The sequence below is a fragment of the Rhinoraja longicauda genome, chromosome 7 (assembly GCF_053455715.1).
Source record: "Rhinoraja longicauda isolate Sanriku21f chromosome 7, sRhiLon1.1, whole genome shotgun sequence".
NCBI classification, from domain to species: domain Eukaryota; kingdom Metazoa; phylum Chordata; class Chondrichthyes; order Rajiformes; family Arhynchobatidae; genus Rhinoraja; species Rhinoraja longicauda.
This window is the reverse complement of record NC_135959.1, coordinates 50,968,714-50,988,662: the sequence shown is the minus strand read 5'-3', so window position 1 is coordinate 50,988,662 and position 19,949 is coordinate 50,968,714. Positions and strand designations below refer to the sequence as shown.

General features: G+C 42.5%; 1 protein-coding gene across 6 annotated transcripts in view; it reads right to left on the bottom strand.

Moving 5' to 3' along the window:
• Positions 1-7,219: 7,219 nt before the first annotated feature.
• LOC144595273 (beta-galactoside alpha-2,6-sialyltransferase 2-like) overlaps positions 7,220-19,949 on the bottom strand; it is a 66,576-nt gene continuing 53,846 nt past the window's right edge. For 5 of the 6 annotated variants that reach the window (XM_078402562.1, XM_078402567.1, XM_078402564.1 and 2 more), the window contains one exon: positions 7,220-8,452. In XM_078402562.1, coding sequence (XP_078258688.1) covers positions 8,199-8,452 — 254 coding nt within the window. In that variant the 3' untranslated portion in view covers positions 7,220-8,198. The remainder of the gene's footprint in view (positions 8,453-19,949) is intronic. The other variant, XM_078402568.1, reaches the window with a different exon arrangement.

Genomic DNA, 19,949 nt, shown 5'->3' with positions numbered 1-19,949 from the left:
GAAAGAAGCAAGCTTCATGCTTTAAATCTTGGCATTTTAATTCAATTGTGCTCCTAGATCTTTGCCCAACAAACATTTGTAAACTCTCCCAAATTGTAAACTATGGCGCCTCAGATAGGCGGCACGGTAGCGCAGCGGTAGAGTTGCTGCTTTACAGCGAATGCAGCGCCGGAGACTCAGGTTCGATCCTGACTACGGGTGCTGCACTGTAAGGAGTTTGTACGTTCTCCCCGTGACCTGCGTGGGTTTTCTCCGAGATCTTCGGTTTCCTCCCACACTCCAAAGACGTACAGGTATGTAGGTTAATTGGCTGGGCAAATGTAAAAATTGTCCCTAGTGGGTGTAGGATAGTGTTAATGTGCGGGGATCACTGGGCGGCACGGACTTGGAGGGCCGAAAAGGCCTGTTTCCGGCTGTATATATATGATATGATATGATATGTGCCACGGGATCTGAGGATGATTCCCAGCATAAGGCAGCAAAATGAGTCAGTGCCATTGCACTTCACTTTGTAACTGTTCATACATGGAAGCATGAGACTTGCCTAGCAGCAGGAATAGACTTGATAGACCGAATGGCCTAACACTGCTCTTATGACTTGTAAAGTAATACAGTGTGGAAAATGGCCCCTCAGCCCAACTGGCCCACACCTACACTGGTCCCACCTGTCTGCGTTTACCCCAAATCCCTCTAAACCTATCCTATCCATGTACCTGTCTAAATCATTGCATTTCTTAAACATTGCAACAGTACCTGCCTCAACTAGCTCATCTGGCAGCTCGTTTCATTCACCCACCACCCTTTGTATAAAAAAAGTTCTCCTCAGGTTTCTATTAAATCTCTCCTCCCTCAAATTCAACCTATGTCCAATGTTGCTAAACGTTGAGATAAAAAGTTCTAGTGAGGGTAGTTGGCCACACGGGGGGGTCCAAGAGGAGGGGGTCCATTGGAGATTGAGATTTTCCAGCACTTTGTGAATAAATCGATTGCTGCCTGACCTGCTGAGTTACTCCAGCACTTTGTGAATAAATCTATGTCCAATGTTTCTTGATTCCCCTACTCTGGGCAAGAGACTCTGTGCATCTACCCCATCTATTCCTCTCATAATTCCAATAGTCAATAGTCGTTTATTTGTTACATACACATAAATGTGTAGTAAAATGAAACATTACCCGCAGTTGAACAATAAGACCAATAAGATTAATCAATAAAAATGCAATAACACATACAATCACAACTAACACCAAACAAAAAGAAACATCCATCACAGTGAGTCTCCTCCAGTCCCTTTGTACACCTCTATAAGATCACCCCTCATCCTCCTGCGCTCCAAGGAATAGAGTCCTCGCCTGCTTAACCTCCCCCAATAGCTCAGGCCCTCGAGTCCTGACAACATCCTCAGAAATCTTCTCTGCATCCTTTCCAGCTTGACAACATCTTTCCTATAATATGGTGCCCAGAACTGAACACAATACTCTAAATGCGGCCTCAACAATGCTGACTGGTGAAGGCCAATGTGCCAAAATATTTTTTGACCACCGGCTCTACCTGTGGTACCACTATCAGTGAACTATGTAACTGCAATCCTAGATCCCTCTGCTCTACATCATTCCCACAGAGCCCTACCATTCACTGTGTAACTTATGAACTTAAATTGGCTCATTTTGTTGATACTAATTGGACCTGCCTATAAAAGGGAACTCGCTCATGGCCTATCTGACTTCCTAATACTTAAGCTTTAATGAAGAAAGTCAATTAAACTGCCCTCATGTTTTATTCCAGTGCACAACCCGCAGGCATTGCCACTTTCATTTCACTGCACATCGTGTATGCGTATGTGACAAATAAAATTGACTTGACGTGACTTGACTTGGTAAATATGTTCTACTTTGACACTTTTACTCCTCTATCGTTTCTATAAAGCTTGTGTGTCAATAACTCATTGCACATCTATTGCTTTTAAAGCAAATTTCTTAACAGATAAGTGAAGATAAAAATGTTTATTTACAAGTTCTATACAGTTTGTATACATATAAAATCAAAAAGTAAAAATATGAAGATCAATATTTTTGCACAAGCAACTTGATAGCTCAAAGGAATGTAAGTTCACAGTGTGAGTAACTCAAATAAAATAAATCAAATGCAGTCTGTAAAACATTCACATTTGTTTTAAAATTTGTTTTAATCTTTTTAACCATTTTTTACATCAAATATTGAAAACCACTCTCCACTGTAGGGTTTAAGGTTGTAATTTTGCAAGATTTACAATGCATAACATTTCAAACTGTTATTAGCATCAGCAACAAGACATCAAAAATCATACAAAAGGAAATTAAGTCCTCTCCAACTAGCATCGATTCAACTCAACCCCAAGCAAAGTAGAGTGCATGCTTAGCGGAACATGGACTTTCAGGTAAAATTTCGGAACACATAATTTTTAAAAACGGTTTCACATTTCATACTTGTGCCTATATAAGTGCGTCCCTTACAAGGAACAATATCCACTAAAGGTCAACTTTAATGGATTGCCCAGGGCACAACAGTCACCATAATTTTAACACTGGAAGATTAAATATTCAAAGCACTTATATTATCTAGTGAAAATCCAACTGAAGTCCAGAACAGCACAGAGTTTTGTGATCAATGTGTTTCCATTGTGTGATTAAAAGCTGAAAATCAAAATAACCCTTTTGAAAAAGTACTTGGAAAAAAACACCTCCAAATTCATCTTTCTGCTATGCTGTAAATTACATTTTGGTTTCTAGCTTAGAACTCATGATGTGGTTTCTATTACAATGAGTTAGCAGCCTACGTTTTGTCGGACAATATCCACAGTTTAGTTTTGTTTAGTTCAGCTTAGAGATACAGCATGGAAACAGGCCCTTCAGCCTATTGAGTCCACACTGACTAATGATCACCCGTACACTAGTTCTATCCTAAACACCAGGGACAATTTACAGAAGCCAATTAACCTACAAATTTGCAAGTTTTTGGAATGTGGGAGGAAACCAGAGCAGTCGGAGAAAACCCACATGATCACAGGGAGAGTACAAACTCCGTACAGACAGCAGCCATAGTCAGGATCGAACCCGGGTCTCTGGTGTTGAAAGAGTGACTCAACCACTGCACCACTGTGGGAAAATGCTGTGAGTTACCCATTTACCCAAGTCATTCCTATCCTTTCATTACACACAAGTAAAAAATAATGTGAACATTTCTGCAAGATATACTTACTGCACCTGAAGACATTGCCTTTAAAGATATCAATGAGAACACAAGAGTTTGGGAGCTGGGAGCTGACTGGTAGTGGATGATAGATGTTCTAAATATTCAGAGAGGCTGGGCTTCTCAGATTTCATCTACTTCACTAATGATGGCCAAGTTTTTTGTGCCTTGAGAAAGCCAAAAGCTCTAGCAAGGCAAGGTGGTAAATATTTTCACTAAACTCCAAGAAGCACAGTTGTGCCGTCTCAAGGGTTGCCAACTGTCCCATATTAGCTGGGACATCCCGTATATATTGGGCTAAATTGGTTTTTCCCGTATGGGACCGCCCTTGTCCCGTATTAGGCCCGGGGGGCGCTGTAGGCCCGGACAGTGTAGACCCGGGGGCCCAACGGAGGTTGCGTAGCAACCCACCTCCCGGCCTGGGCGGCCGCCATTGGTGGAGCAGGAGCACGTGGCCGCTGGCTGGGTGAGGTCACATGGGGCGCGGGGCAGTGATGTCACCTTTGTCCCTTATTTGGGAGTGAGAAAGTTGGCAACCCCAACCATCTCCCATACTCGTTACCATAAAACCTGTTACTTCCTCCCACATTCCCCTATTCAAATTCTACCCTCTCCCATAATTATCACATCAGACATCTCCCCCATTCAAACACTGACCTCTCCCATGCTTCTCACCATCAGACTTGTCTTCCCCCCCGTTCAAACACTAACATAGAAACATAGAAAATAGGTGCAGGAGTAGGCCATTCGGCCCTTCGAGCCTGCACCGCCATTCAATATGATCATGGCTGATCATCCAGCTCAGTAGCCTGTACCTGCCTTCTCTCCATACCCCCTGATCCCTTTAGCAAAAAGGGCCACATCTAACTCCCTCTTAAATATAGCCAATGAACTGGCCTCAACTACCTTCTGTGGCAGAGAATTCCACAGACTCACCACTCTCTGTGTGAAGAAATGTTTTCTCATCTCGGTCCTAAAAGACTTCACCCTTATCCTTAAGCTGTGACCCCTGGTTCTGGACTCCCCCAACATCGGGAACAATCTTCCCGCATCTAGCCTCTCCAACCCCTTAAGAATTTTATATGTTTCTATAAGATCCCCCCTCAGTCTTCTAAATTCCAGCGAGTACAAGCCCAGTCTATCCAGTCTTTCCTCATATGCAAGTCCCGCCATCCCAGGGATTAATCTGGTGAACCTTCTCTGTACTCCCTCTAAGGCAAGAACGTCTTTCCTCAGGTTAGGAGACCAAAACTGCACACAATACTCCAGGTGCGGTCTCACCAAGGCCCTGTACAACTGCAGCAGAACCTCCCTGCTCCTAAACTCAAATCCTCTTGCTATGAATGCCAACATACCATTCGCTTTCTTCATTGCCTGCTGCACCTGCATGCTTGCTTTCAATGACTGGTGCACCATGACACCCAGGTCACGTTGCATCTCCCCTTCTCCCAATCGGTCACCATTCAGGTAATACTCTGCTTTCCTGTTCTTGTCGCCAAAGTGGATAACCTCACATTTATCCACATTATATTGCATCTGCCATGCATTTGCCCACTCTTCCATACTTATCATTATCAGACTTGTTCCCCCCCACCATCCATTCAAACACATTCCCTGGTGTTGTCACCTCTCCCAGATTGGGTATTGAGATGCTTCCATTTTAACAATATTTACATATCTCTCAAAATTGTCACAAAGTGCTAGAGTAACTCAGCAGGTCAGGCGGCATTTCTGGAGAACATGGATGGGTGATGTTTCGGGTCGGGACGACCTTCTTCCGACTGAACTGGATACTGGCATTGATGGTTTGAATTAGGATTCTACCATTTTTTCCGATAACAAAAGTCAATTTACGCTAAATATTACTAAAATATCATAAATTAATTTTTAATCACAGAAGGAAAAACTACATTTTGAATTTCCATGCCTTTATGTAGGTATTAGGATGTAGCGATTGTTTCAATACAAGTTATGTTATAAATTTTATATGTTGTGAGAACACTGATTATTTCTGATCTTTCACTAAATATCAAAGGTGTGAATTTCGTAGCAGTTTAAGGGTGGTGAATCTGTGGAATTATTTGCCACAGAAGGCTGTGGAGGCCAAGTCAATAGATATTTTTAAAGCAGCGATAGATAGATTCTTGATTAGTACGGGTGTCAGGGGTTATGGGGAGAAGGCAGGAGAATGGGGTTAGGAGGGAGATAGAGCAGCCATGATTGAATGGCGGAGTAGACTTGATGGGCCGAATGGCTTAATTCTGCTTCTATTACTTATGACCTTAAGTGATTAATCATATTATCAAACACAATGCCATACTCTATGGAGGGTGACATTTCTGAATACTGTCACGCAAGCATCAGTCTACTGGATAGATCTTTCAGCATTGGCCATTACATTGGAAGATTGGGGAGGGAATGGAGAGGCAGTGTTTCAGTTCAAGATCCTTCTTCAGTCTGATTCAGACCTAATCAGTCTGAAGAAGGGTCCTGACCTGAAACATCGCCTATCCATTCCCTCCAGAGATGCTGCCTGATCTCTAGCACTACTATCCTCCAGCACTTTGTAGTTTGTTCAGGATTCCAGCATCTGCAGTTCCTTGTGTCTACCTTGGAAGATTAGACAGAGGCTGGATAATCAGATCCCACAACTTCACCTTCCAAATTGAAAGGCCATCCTTGATATCTGAAAAATGCAGTGGATTCCCATAAACAGAGGGATTTGACTTGAAACCAAATTCTTAGCAGGTGAAATCAGTTTCACCATTCGCACATATCAGGTTGATACCTTATGGCCATTCCAATTTACATCATGCTTTATTTTATTGTGTAGGAAAGAACTGCAGATGCTGGCTTACATCAAAGATAGACACAACATGCTGGAGTAACTCACCTGGTCAGGCAGCATCTCTGGAGAAAAGGAATAGGTGACGTTTCAGGTCGAGACCGTTCCTCAGACCTTCTTCATTCTGATGAAGGGTCTCAACCCAAAACCTCATCTATTCCTTTTCTCCAGAGATGTGGCCTGATCCGCTGAGTTACTCCAGCATTTTGTGTCCGTGCTTCATTTAATTTCCTGTTTCACTAATGAGGATATTGCCACAAAAGTCTTACTTTCTGCAACAAGATTCACTGTTTCATCCAGTAATTGTTGGAGCCATTTGCATATGTTTTTCATACTTCATAAATGATGAGAGGAAGTCATAAGTTTGAAAAATAGTTGAAATTTATCTCAATGTAATTCACAGGTTGTGTGAGTGGGCGGATACATGGCAGATGCAGTTTAATGTAGATAAGTGTGAGGTTATTCACTTTGGAAGTAAGAATAGAAAGGCAGATTATTATCTGAATGGTGTCAAGTTAGGAGGAGGGGGAGTTCAACGAGATCTGGGTGTCCTAGTGCATCAGTCAATGAAAGGAAGCATGCAGGTTCAGCAGGCAGTGAAGAAAGCCAATGGAATGTTGGCCTTCGTAACAAGAGGAGTTGAGTATAGGAGCAAAGAGGTCCTTCTACAGTTGTACCGGGCCCTGGTGAGACCGCACCTGGAGTACTGTGTGCAGTTTTGGTCTCCAAATTTGAGGAAGGATATTCTTGCTATGGAGGGCGTGCAGCGTAGGTTCACTAGGTTAATTCCCGGAATGGCGGGACTGTCGTATGTTGAAAGGCTGGAGCGATTGGGCTTGTATACACTGGAATTTAGAAGGATGAGGGGGGATCTTATTGAAACATATAAGATAATTAGGGGATTGGACACATTAGAGGCAGATAACATGTTCCCAATGTTGGGGGAGTCCAGAACAAGGGGCCACAGTTTGAGAATAAGGGGTAGGCCATTTAGAACGGAGATGAGGAAGAACTTTTTCAGTCAGAGGGTGGTGAAGGTGTGGAATTCTCTGCCTCAGAAGGCAGTGGAGGCCAGTTCGTTGGATGCTTTCAAGAGAGAGCTGGATAGAGCTCTTAAGGATAGCGGAGTGAGGGGGTATGGGGAGAAGGCAGGAACGGGGTACTGATTGAGAGTGATCAGCCATGATCGCATTGAATGGCGGTGCTGGCTCGAAGGGCTGAATGGCCTACTCCTGCACCTATTGTCTATTGTCTATTGTCTATTATCATGAAAGTTAAATGCTTCAATAAGGGCTCCATCTGTTTATAACATTACTAAGCCTAAGTGTTGGGAGTAAAATTAACAACGTACTATTTATTTAAACCACACAGGTCCTGCTCATACAATAAGATCTCAGCAAAATTATGGTAGTACAAAAAAAAGGGTAATTCCTTGTAAATCTTTTTTTCTAAATCTTTATTTGAAGTTTGACTTAATTTCAAATGGTCCTTTATGAATGCCTTGGAACACAGTATTCTGTTACAAAATATAAACAAAGGAAGACTCAAAATGCTGGAGTAGCTCAGCGGGTCAGGCAGCATCTCAGGCGGACATGGATAAGTGACGTTTCAGGTTGGGATTCTAATGCAGACTGGATATGTGTCTGAACAAGGGCCCTGATCCGAAACATCGTCGAGACAGATTGAAAAAGGGTCCCAAAGCAAAATGTCGCCTATCCTTTCTCCTGAGATGAGTCTGAAGAAGGGCCTGTCCCAAAACGTTGCCCAAACATGTTCTCCTGAGATGTTGCCTGACCCACTGAGCTACTCCAGTACCCTGTGTCTTCTTTTGTAAACCAGCATCTGGTAGTTCCTTGTTTCTATATAACAGAACAAGTCTGTTTCACAATCTCTCTACCTCATTAGGTCAGGCAGCATCTCGGGAGATGCTGCCTGACCTGCTGAGTTACTCCAGCATTTTGTGAATAAATCGATTTGTACCAGCATCTGCAGTTATTTTCTTATACTCTCTACCTCATTACCTTGATTCTACCCCAAAGTTGGTCCTAACTACTCATTTCAAGTATTTTAATTAAGCTTCAGTGTATATGTCATGTACAAAACATGTAATTGTCCTGCAGCACAAGATTCATTGTTCACTGGAACACTTCATGGTACTAAAACCAGGCAGAATAACCTTGCCTTTTGTATATAAGTCTGCCTCCATTCCTTTGTTCATCCGCTGTACCAGAAGCTTCTCAAACAGCAATGGGTGGTAGGCTCCCAGGGTACAGGCTGCATCATAGTATCGCTCGTGGTAGTGACAGAGATCAGTCTGCCTGATGGAAGGGATATATTCATAGATATTGACATTATCACACAGAGACATCATAATGAGAATCCCTGCAAAAAGAGATAAGAACACATGATTACCTGCAGTATTTGCATTAAGAAGTCCTTCTAAAGACATTTCAATCTGTCCACATCTTATTAAAAACTGGAAGGACAAAAGATAATTTTAGTGTAAATCATCACAACGCCTGAGCAAAGGACACAAAGTGCTGGAGTGACCCTGAGTCAGGAAGCATCCCTGGAGAACATGGATAGGTGACATTCTGGGTCGACAATCTTCTTCAGACTGATGGTAGGAGAGGAGAAGAGAGCTGGAAATGCGGAGAGGCAGGACAAAGTGTGGCATGTTATAGGTCGACAGAGACAAGGTTTTTTTTTGAGAGGCAGATGGTTGGATTAAAGACCAGAGATAAGAAAAGAAGGTGAAGACGGGTTTAAAGAGTTGTGGATTGTAAAGCCAGAGGGAGTTAGGTAGCCGGGGTTATTATGGGTGGAAGAAAGAAGAGAGAAGTGTGCCTGCATTTTGACACCAAGGCAACTCTTTTACAGTTTTTTTTCATTAGCAAAATGATCTGTGGCTGTGCGATCCATATTTTCATCAGCAGGTAACTTTGCAGAAAATATCTACCTACCTTCATTTGATTTTTTTTCAAGTATTTTTTTTTCAACTAACCAAAATGTGATGTCCCAATAAAATATAATTAAACAAAAGAAATAAATATAATTAAACAAATTAAACAAAAATAATTGAAAAACAATAAACCTGTTGATTAAGGGAATTAAGCCATATGCGTTAATATAGGAAAGCATCACTGAGATGAGATCAGCCATGATGTTATTGAATAGTAGAGCAAGCTTGAGGAGCTAATTTTCTTCATTACCAACCTAATGATTGAGAAATTTCTTCATTACCAACCTAATGATTAAGAAAGTAGATAATCACATCTCTGTCTGAAGAAGTGTCTCGACCTGAAACGTCACCTATTCCTTTTTTCCAGTGATGCTGTCTGACCCACTGAGATAGTCCAGCACTTTGTGTCTATAGTATCTCTGTGCAAGTGTTAGTTTAATGCATTTACACTGGAGATCATTCTTTCAGGCTAGAGCTGCAGCTTGTCTCTCATCCAGATATTGATGTCTCATATTTCTTAACAAGTTCCCTAATGAAAGAAAAATCAATGGCATTCCCTCCACCCCATCCTCACAGCAATACGTCATATGACCATAAGCCACACTCAGCAAAGTTGAAGCACTTTTATAGCAAGGGTGTAAAGATGGCTAATTAAAAGACAACAGAGTCACGTTGAAATGTTGTTCTTCAGACTGGAAGACGGCTCATAGTGGTATTATACAGGGATCAGATTTTTGCCTTTTTATTGATCTACATTAATTAGCAACATGTTCTAAATTTGCAGATGACTCGGAACACTTGACAGTGTGACTGCAGAAAGGATGCTGACATATTGCAGCTTTGTATAAACAGGCTGGTGGAAAGGGCAGAGGCACAGCCGATGATTTTTAATGCGGGAAATGTGAGATGATGCTTTAAGTGGCTCCCTGTCACAATAACCATTCTGTAATTCTGCACAGTCGATGCACTAAAGTGAAAAGTAGTTCATCATATCGAAGCAAAAATATACAATTTAAAGCAAAGTATAGATCTTGTTTAGGAATGAGAAATTACTATGAAGTCTGTAATAGTTTGTGAGCTTGTTCTGTTCAAACTTGATGCTGCATTTGCTGCATTGTAACAGTGACTACATTTCAAAGTGTAATTAGAATGTAGTTGCTTTGGAGTGTTCTAAGAATGTAAAAGATGCAATATAAATGTAAATGTTCCTACAATCTCTTACAATAAGACCTTTAAATGAACCTCAAGTGGAAAGGAGCTGGCTAGCTGAGGCATAATGACACTAGATTCATCCCATACCAAATCCTAAAGGACAAGAGACCATTTTCAAGTTCCTAGGAATAAATATCATCAGCAATTTGTCCTGGACCAGCCACATCAAAGCTATGGCCAAGAAACCACAGCAATCCCTCTACTCCCTTGGAAGGCTTAGGAAATTCGGCATGTCCCCGCCAACACTCACCAATATCTACAGATGCGCAGTAGAAAGCATTTTATCAGGATGCATCACAGCATGGTTTGGAACCAACTCCATCCAAGACCGCAAGAGATTGCACAGAGTTGTGGACATAGCCCAGACCAATAAGCAAACCAACCACTCTTCCATCGACTCCATCCACACTTTACGCTGCCTTGGCAAGGCTACCAGCATAATCAAGGACCAGTTGGCAAGGCTACCAGCATTATCAAGGACCAGTCCCACCCCGGACCTCCCTCTTCTCCCTTCTCCCATCAGGCAAGAGGTATAGAAGTTTGAAAAAGCACACCTCCAGTTTCAGGGACAGTTTCTTCCCAGCTGTTATCAAGCGACAGAACTGTTCTCTCACCAGCTAGCGTGCGTCCTTGACCTCCCATCTACCTCATTGGAGACCTTTAAACTATCTTTAAACAGCCTTTATCTTGCACTAAATGTCGTATCCTTTATCCTTTATCTCTGCACTATGGGCGACTTGATTGTAATCATGTACAGTTCCTTCTTTGACTGGATAGCACACAAACAAAAGCTTTTCACTGTACCTCCATACACGTAACAATCATAAACTAAACTAAATTAAACTCCTTGTACACTTAATGCCTCATCAAATTTTCTGAATTAACAATCATCTTCAGGCAGCCTTGGGCACTGCCAAATTTGAAGTTTCTTTCAAGCATATCTCCTTAAAAACATCTTTGAAGTCCAACAAAGGATCCTGATCCAAAACATTACCTATCCATATTCACCAGAGATGCTGCCTGTACCGTTTGAGTTACTACAGCACTTTGTCAAGTCAAGTCAAATTTATTTCTCACATACACATACACGATGTGCAGTGAAATCAAAGTGGCAATGCCTGCGGGTTGTGCACAAAAAAGAATTACAGTTACAGCATATAAATAAAGTTAATAAGTTACTATTAGTGTCGACAAAAATTTAGTCTCTGGGGTTATAAAAGTTGACAGTCCTGATGGCCTGTGGGAAGAAGCTCCGTCTCATCCTCTCCGTTTTCGCAGCGTGACAGCGGAGGCGTTTGCCTGATCGTAGCATCTGGAACAGTCCGTTACTGGGGTGGCAGGGGTCCCTCATGATCTTGCTTGCTCTGGATCTGCACCTCCTGATGTATAGGTCCTGCAGGGGGATGAGTGTAGTTCCCATGGTGCGTTCTGCCGAACGCACTACTCTCTGCAGGGCCATCCTGTCCTGGGCAGAGCTGTTCCCAAACCAGACTGTAATGTTGCCGGACAGGATGCTCTCTACAGCCCCAGAGTAGAAGCAATGAAGGATCCTCAGAGACACTCTGAATTTCCTCAATTGTCTAAGGTGGTAAAGGCGCTGCTTAGCCTTACCCACCAGTGTGGCAATGTGCATTGCCCACGTCAGATCCTCTGTGATGCGGACTCCCAAGTATTTGAAACTGCTCACCCTATCCACAGTAGACCCATTTATCTCCAGTGGCGTGTACGTCCTTGGATGTTTAGCCCTTCTGAAGTCCACAATCAGCTCCTTTGTTTTAGTGACATTCAAGAGGAGGCTATTGTCCTGACACCAGAGTGCCAGATCAGCCACCTCCTCCCGGTAGGCCTTCTCATCGTTGTTGGAGATCCGGCCCACCACCAGTGTCATCAGCAAACTTGATGATGGAGTTTGAGCTGAACCTGGCCCCACAGTGTAAACCTGCATCTGCAGCTCATTATGTTTACTTGAAGGTATGTACAGTTTGGTGCCTACATTTCCCTGGCAGTAAGCAATAAATTATAACAGAACTACATCGTGTTCGATCCTGTTAGAACCAGGTTTGATTCTGACCACGGTTGTTGTCTGTATGGAGTTTGTACATTCTCCCCGTGACCACATGCGTTTTCTACATCCAGGTCATTTGTGTACTTTACAAACAATCATTGCTGATCTATCAACCCCATTCTCCCCGTAATCTTTGACACCCTTACTAATCAAGAACCTGTCGGTCTCTGCTTTAAAAATATCCAAAGACGGCCTCCACAACCTTCGGTGGCAATGAATTCCACAGATTTAGCACCCTCTGACTAAAGAAATTCCTCCCCATCTACTTTCTTTATGACACAAAGATTGGTGAAATTGTTGATAAGGTGAGGCTTAGGCTGCAGAGACATCTGGATGTTTTGAAGAAATGGGCTGAAAAATGCCAAATGTAATTTAATCCAGGCAAATATGAGGCGATGCATTTTGACAGCACAAATGAAGCTCAGACATATACTGCAAATCGTACAGTGTTAGGGAGTATTGAGGAGCACAGGGACCTTGGAGTACAGATCCGTGAAGATGGGTAGATTATATGGGTAGCAAGGCCAAGAAGATCCTGGCATTAATTCATCAGGAAATGAATGTGGAGTAGGGAGGTTATGCTCCAACTTCGAGGCGGTTCTATGGCAAGGCAGTATGGTTGCTGCCTTAAAGTTGCTGGTTCGATTCGGACTACGGTTGCTGTCTGTACGGGGTTTGTACGTTCTCCCTGTGACCGCGTGGGTTCTCTCCGAGTGCTCCAGTTTCCTCCAACGTTCCAAAGATGTACAGGTTTGTAGATTAGCTGCCTTCCGTAAAATTGTCCCCAGTGTGCAGGATAGTGATAGTGTTCGGGGTGATCACTGGCTGTGCGAACTCGGTGGGCCGAAGGTCCGGTTACTGTGCTGTATCTTTAAAGTGTAAAGTTTAGTCAGATCTCATCTGGACTACCCTGTGAAGTTCTTGTCACCAAGGTACAGGAGGGATTAAAATAGGCCGACAGAAGGTGCAGAGGAGATTTACCAGGATGTTGCCTGGGATGGATTAGTTAAGTTGGGAGAGAATGGTTAAGTTGGAGAAGCAAGATCTGTTCTCCTTGAAGCAGAAGTTAAGAGGGGACATGATTGAGGGATATAAGATTATGAGGAGTATAGACAGGGTAGACTTCAATAACTTTTCCCCCTTATCAGAGGTAGGTAAAATGAAAGGACATGGGTTTAGGATATGCAGGAAGAGAGGATGTAAAAGGTGCCTTCTTTGCCTTGGGAGAAGCTGAGTCACTGACATTACTTAAGAAGTGTCCAGATATATACTTGAATCACACAGGGCTCATGACCAAGTGCTGGGCAATGGGATTAATACAGAAGGATGCCCACTGGTTAGCATGGATCAATTGGGCCGAATCGCCTGTTTATGATTCTAAGGACGGCAATAAGAAACATTACTAAGGTAGAAAGTAATCTGAGCCACGGAAAGTATTTCAGTTTTAGAAACCTGGGCTTTATTTACAAGAAGGAAAATACTTTGAAAACAATTCCTTTTATAATGTATAGTCGGCAGTGTGCTTCTAAATGAGCTGATCCACGTGGACCACGTTTTGTCATCTATTCTTCAAGGCAAACTTGAAAAACTTATCAAATTCTCTCAGGATTCAGCCTTGGTAAATTGAAATGTTGACGGTATATGTGGATAGTATTGCTTTTACAGACTACCATAATAATTTGTTTCTGTGCCTTCTCCTGCAGTTTTACAAATGCCTTCTCAAACTTTTCTGCCATAAGTCCACCTCGGCACCACGTGCACCAAATATGCAAAGATCAAAAAACACTACCCTTCGAAATAAAACTGGAATGTGTTAAAATCATCCAAGATTTAATTACTGAGCGTGTTTATGTGCATTATGTGATTCAGCGTTTTACAAACCATTCCATCACACGCTCTGACAGCAAAAAGCACAAATGAAATTGAGAAAGCAGATGAGGTTAGGCACATTATTAAATATTACAGAGGTGTGAAGATGGGAGATTGGAAATGAGGTAATAAGATATTGCTATACAATGGCAAGAAATAATTTGCAGTGCTTCCTTACTATCTGTTTTCTTGGCTAATACAAACCTCACTGATAAAATGGTATAGGTCTCAATCCGAAACTTTTACCTATTCTTGACTTTACCTCCCCAATAGTTGCTTGACCTGCTGAGATTTTTCAATGTTCTGTTTATGTTCTAGATTCCAGCATCAAGTTAAGGATACTGTTTGATCAAAAAAAGATACCTTTATAATAATAACTCAAAGAGTAATTCAATGCACCGGATCAGTTTAAACATGGACTATAGAGGTCTTTAAAAAAATTATATTTTTTGCAAGCTGTCTTAATTTATATGTTCAAACATTTTTAAATGTTTTATGGTGTACTTTAAACTGTTTTTCTTCCTCTCGTTGGCTGTATATTTAGCTCATTTAGAGAGCTCTTTTTAAAAGAGTTTTAAATTTAGATTTTAATTGGTTATTTAAATTCAGGGCTCTGTCAACCCTTTGAGAGAAAGGAAATTGATTACAGTTTTAAAATGCTGTTTAGTATTTGTTATTGTACCTCTGCAAATGACAAGGCAAATTAATCACATTGCAAAGGTTTGCTCTAAATGTACAAGTAAAACTGTAATGATTGCTAATCTGTCTCAATGAAGCTGTGTTCAGTTATCTCGGTTCAATGTGATCTCATTAATATCCATTAGTAATCAGATTCCAATTAGTTTGTTATTTACACCAGGACACAATGAAATTCGTGTTCGCATGAAGCTCAGAAAGTGAACAGTATACATGATAATGAAAGGTGCAACAATAAATGTTGCCTGGATCAGAAGGTTTCAGCTACAGGGAGAAGTTGGATAGGCTTCTCTGGAACGTCGGATGTTGAAGGGAGACTTGATAGAAAGAAGTATATAAAATTATGAGAGGCATCAATAGGGTAAACAATCAGAACCTTTTTCCCCCAAGGTGGAAGTATCCAACACTAGAGGGCATAGGTATAAGGCGAGAGGGGGGAGGTTTAATGGAGATGTGCGGGCAAGTTCTTTTTACACAGAAGCAGTGAGGGCATGGAACGCATTGCCTGGGCTGGTGTGGAGGCAGATACGATACTGGCATTTAAGAGGCTTTTTAGATAGGCACATGGAAATGAGGGGAATAGAGGGATATGGATCATGTACAGGGAAATCAGTTTAATTTGGCATTATGTTGGCTCAAACATTGTGGGTCGAAGGGCCCAATCCTGTGCTGCACTGCTCCATGATCTATAAATCCAATAACGAATGCAAAACAGCAGAATGATGTAAAGATGATAGTGCAATTAGAAGTACTGAAAAAAAACTAAGATAATAACAGAATAACCGGATGAGGTGGAGTTGAGGGTACATGGCAACACCTGTGGAATTAGGGTGTGAAAGTGGCAATTGGTTCAGCAGTCTGAGAGCAGTGGAGAAGAAGCAGTTTTCAAGTCTGGACATCCTAGCATTCTATCTCCTGAATCTTCACCCAGGAGGCAGCAGAGAAAAGGGAATGGCCTGGGTGGCTGCAATACCATGCTGCTGTAAACTTCAGCTTAGTTAAGTTTAGTTTGTTATTATTGTCACATGTCAGTACAGTAAAAACCTTTTTTTTGTTGCATGCCACCAAATAAGCAAAAAGACTATACATGATTACAATCAAGCCGTCCACAGTGTACAAATACAGGATAAAGGGAATAATGTTTAGTGCAAGATAAAGTCCAGTAAAGTTGACACAGTGGCGCAGTTACAACGCCAGAGACCCGGGTTCAATTCTGACTACTGATGCTGTCGATATGGAGCTTGTATGTTCTCCCTGTGAGCTTGTATGTTCTCCCTGTGACTGAGTGGGTTTTCTCTGGGTGCTCCGGTTTCCTCCCACACTCCAAAGATGTACAGGTTTGTAGGTTAATTAACTTCGGTAAATTGTAAAATAAATCGTCCCTGGTGCATGTAGGTTAGTGTATGGGGTGATGTCTGATCTCAGCGAGAATTCGGTGGGCCGAAGACCTGTATCTCTAAAGTCTAACAGTCAGAAGTCTGATTAAAGATAGTCCGAAGGTCTCCAAAGAGATAGATGGCGTGAATATTTTTCATAAAATGTTCAATAATTTTAAATTTTATTTTTTTCCTAAAATGTGATTTGTTCTTGGTGCTGTCTTTATTTCTGTAAAATTATTTCACTCAATTATTTACTCAATTGTCAATCAGGCTAGAAACATTAAACTCTGCTTTTACAGCATTATGTAACGATTCATTTGATTTTGATTTTAGATACAGCGCGGAAACAGGCCCTTCGGTCCACCGAGTCCGTGCCGCCCAGTGATCCCCGCACACTAACACTGTCCTACACACACTAGGGACAATTCTTACATTTACCCAGTCAATTAACCTACATACCTGTACGTCTTTGGAGTGTGGGAGGAAACCGAAGATCTCGGAGAAAAACCACGCAGGTCACGGGGAGAACGTACAAATTCCGTACAGACGGCGCCCGTAGTCAGGATCGAACCTGAGTCTCCGGCGCTGCGTTCGCTGTAAGGCAGCAACTCTACCGCTGCGCCACCGTGCCGCCTATGAACTGCTGTTTATAAATTAGTGGAGTTTTATGCTTCCATTGAATTATTTGTTCCTCTTATTTTATTGTCAGCTTTTTGGTACAAGTTGATCATTGCAATCCAGTATATAAATATGACAAAGTTATTTTGAATGCATTTATTCTAATGTAACATGTATTTTGTAATCAGAGACATCAAATGATTCTCCAAGCTCAGTGACCATTCAGTGTGGGGCTTGAAGGAATAACTCTTATCAGAAATTAGATACAAAACAGTGCCCTTTTCAGCAACAACCGAAACAATATAGACATTCATTGATCAGATCAAAGAATCTTTAGTGGTCTACATAGTCCAAATCAGGAAATGCTCGGTAAAATGCTAATTTCAACATAAAATCTAGCATGGAAACCAAACTAAAGGAAAATAAAAGTGTGATTAAGAGAGGGAAAATATATATTTTCACATTTTCAAAATCACCAATAAATTAAAACCTTATGGATCTTAAGAAAAAGGCAGTCAATTGATTAAATATATTAATGTTGAGACATCAAAATATAATTACTTTTAACGAAATAAAATGTAAATTCTTGAATTAAGTTTAGTTGAATAATATTTATTGTTTTAAGCAATAAAGTTTTTTTTTAGATTTTAAATGGAAATTAGCACAACAAAGGATTGTGTAAAAAAATGGATGAGATTCACAAAGACTAATGTAGAAACAAAGAACTGCAGATGCTGGTTTACATAAAAGGGACACAAAGCTAGATTAACTCAGCAGGTCAGGCAGTATCTCTGAGACATCTCTGAAATAGGTGACATTTTGTTTCCCGACTCGAAATGTCACCTATTTGTGTTCTCCAGTTATGCTGCCTGACCCGCCTAGTTACTCCAGTACTTTGTGCCCTTTTAAATTTAGAAAGAATATAGATCTCAAAGTCTGAATAGGGGTCCCGACCCAAAAAGCCACCCATTCCTTCTCTCCAGAGATGCTGCCCGACCCGCTGTGTTACGCCAGCATTTTGTGCTTTTCTTGAACCCTACACATCTCAATTTTAAGTGCATCCCTCGTGGTGTATATTTTCCCAAAGGCATGAAGCATTCAACACTGTGAAAGATATAGATCCTCTCAAAACATCAGAATGAAACAAAGACATAAAAATAGTTGGGATCCTGTTTTTCTTTCATCTCTGCTACTTCTCATTGAAAGTACGATATTTCTCTTTTGAGACTTCCCAGAAACTCACCAAACCAGAGGATAAAATTGCAGATCATGTGGGTGTGGGTCTGCTGCCTGCAATAGGAGCATGTGGTCACCTACGCTCTGGATGTAGAGGGGTAATCTTGCTGCCTGAAGCCATCTGGAATCCTTTCAGAGTACCGACACAAAATGCTGGAGTAACTCAGCGGGTCAGGCAGCATCTCTGGAGAAAAGGAATAGGTGACGTTTTGGGTCGGAACCCTTCTTCAGACTACAGATTTCAGAGAGGGTGGCACAGTGGCACAGCGGTAGAGTTGCTGCCTTACAGCGCCAGAGACCCAGGTTCAATCCTGACCACGGGTTCTGTCTGTACAGAGTTTGTAATTCTCCCTGTGACTGCATGGGTTTTCTCTAGGTACTCCGGTTTCTGTCCACACTCCAAAGGAGTACATGTTTACAAGTTAATTGGCTTTGGTAAAAATTGCAAATTGTCCCAGTGTGTTGGATAGTGCTAGTGTACTCGCTGGTTGGTGCGGACTCGGTGGGCCGAAGGGTCAGTTTCCCTGCTGTATCTATCTCTAAACTAAACTAAAATATGCTGCATGGCCGCTGAGTTACTCCAGTACGGTGTCTATCTTTGGTATAAACCAGCATCTGCAGTTCCTTCCGACACATCCTTTCAGTTGGCTCTGCTCCAAAGATCATTAAAAAACTCTGATAGAGGCCTCACCCCTAGCATTGATGGCATTAAAATAAAAATTTAAATTTAAATGTCTGACAATTACCAATTGAAACAATTTTTAAAAAAAATGTAATCATTTGGAAAAAAATAGCTTTAAACACTTAAAAGTAATTAAGAACAATAAAGTAATTTAAAGAAACACCTTCCTGTTCCCTTCTCTGCAATCCTCGTTGATGTTATCGGGTTGGGCATCATGTGCTGGTCTAATCTGACGCAGCCATCAAGAGCTGATTCAAGAAGGGTCTGACAAAGGGTTCCAACCCCAAACGTCACCTACTGCTGCAGTGCATGGGGGGGTCTGGCAATGGAGTATCTTGACGGGTAGAAGGCACAAGGCCAACGAGCCTATTTGGGGACAGAGCCTTTCCACACACGCAGTATAACAGTATAACAGTATAACAGAGCTTTATTTGTCATTCGGTACCGAGGTACCGAACGAAACTACATAGCAGTCATACAAAAAAAGAACACAAGACACATAACCCCAACACAAACGTCCATCACAGTGACTCCAAACACCCCCTCACTGTGATGGAGGCAACAAAACTTCCACTCTCTTCCCCACGCCCACGGACAGACAGCTCGTCCCCGACCGACCCGCACAGTCCCCGCAAGGGGATGGAAGTCCCCGCGGCCAAGTCGCACCGGGTGCTGAAACGTCTCGCGGCCGAGCCGGGCGATGGAAGGCCCCGCGACCGAGCCTTGCGCAGCTAAGTCCCGTGGCCGAGCCGCACCGGGCGATGTTAAGTCCCGCGGCCGAGCCGCACCAGCGATGAAAAGTCCCGCGGCCGAGCCGCACCAGCGATGTAAAGCCCCGCGGCCGAGCCGCACCGGGCGATGTTAAGTCCCGCGGCCGAGCCGCACCAGCGATGAAAAGTCCCGCGGCCGAGCTGCACCGGGCGATGTAAAGTCCAGCGGCCGAGCCGCACCGGGCGATGTTAGGCCCCGCAGCCGAGCTGCACCGGGCACTGTTAAGTCCAGTGGCCGAGCCGCACCAGCGATGTAAAGTCCCGCGGCCAAGCCGCACCGGGCGATGAAAAGTCCCGCAGCCGAGCCGCACCGGGCACTGTTAAGTCCAGCGGCCAAGCCGCACCGGGCGATGTAAAGTCCAGCGGCCGAGCCGCACCGGGCGATGTTAG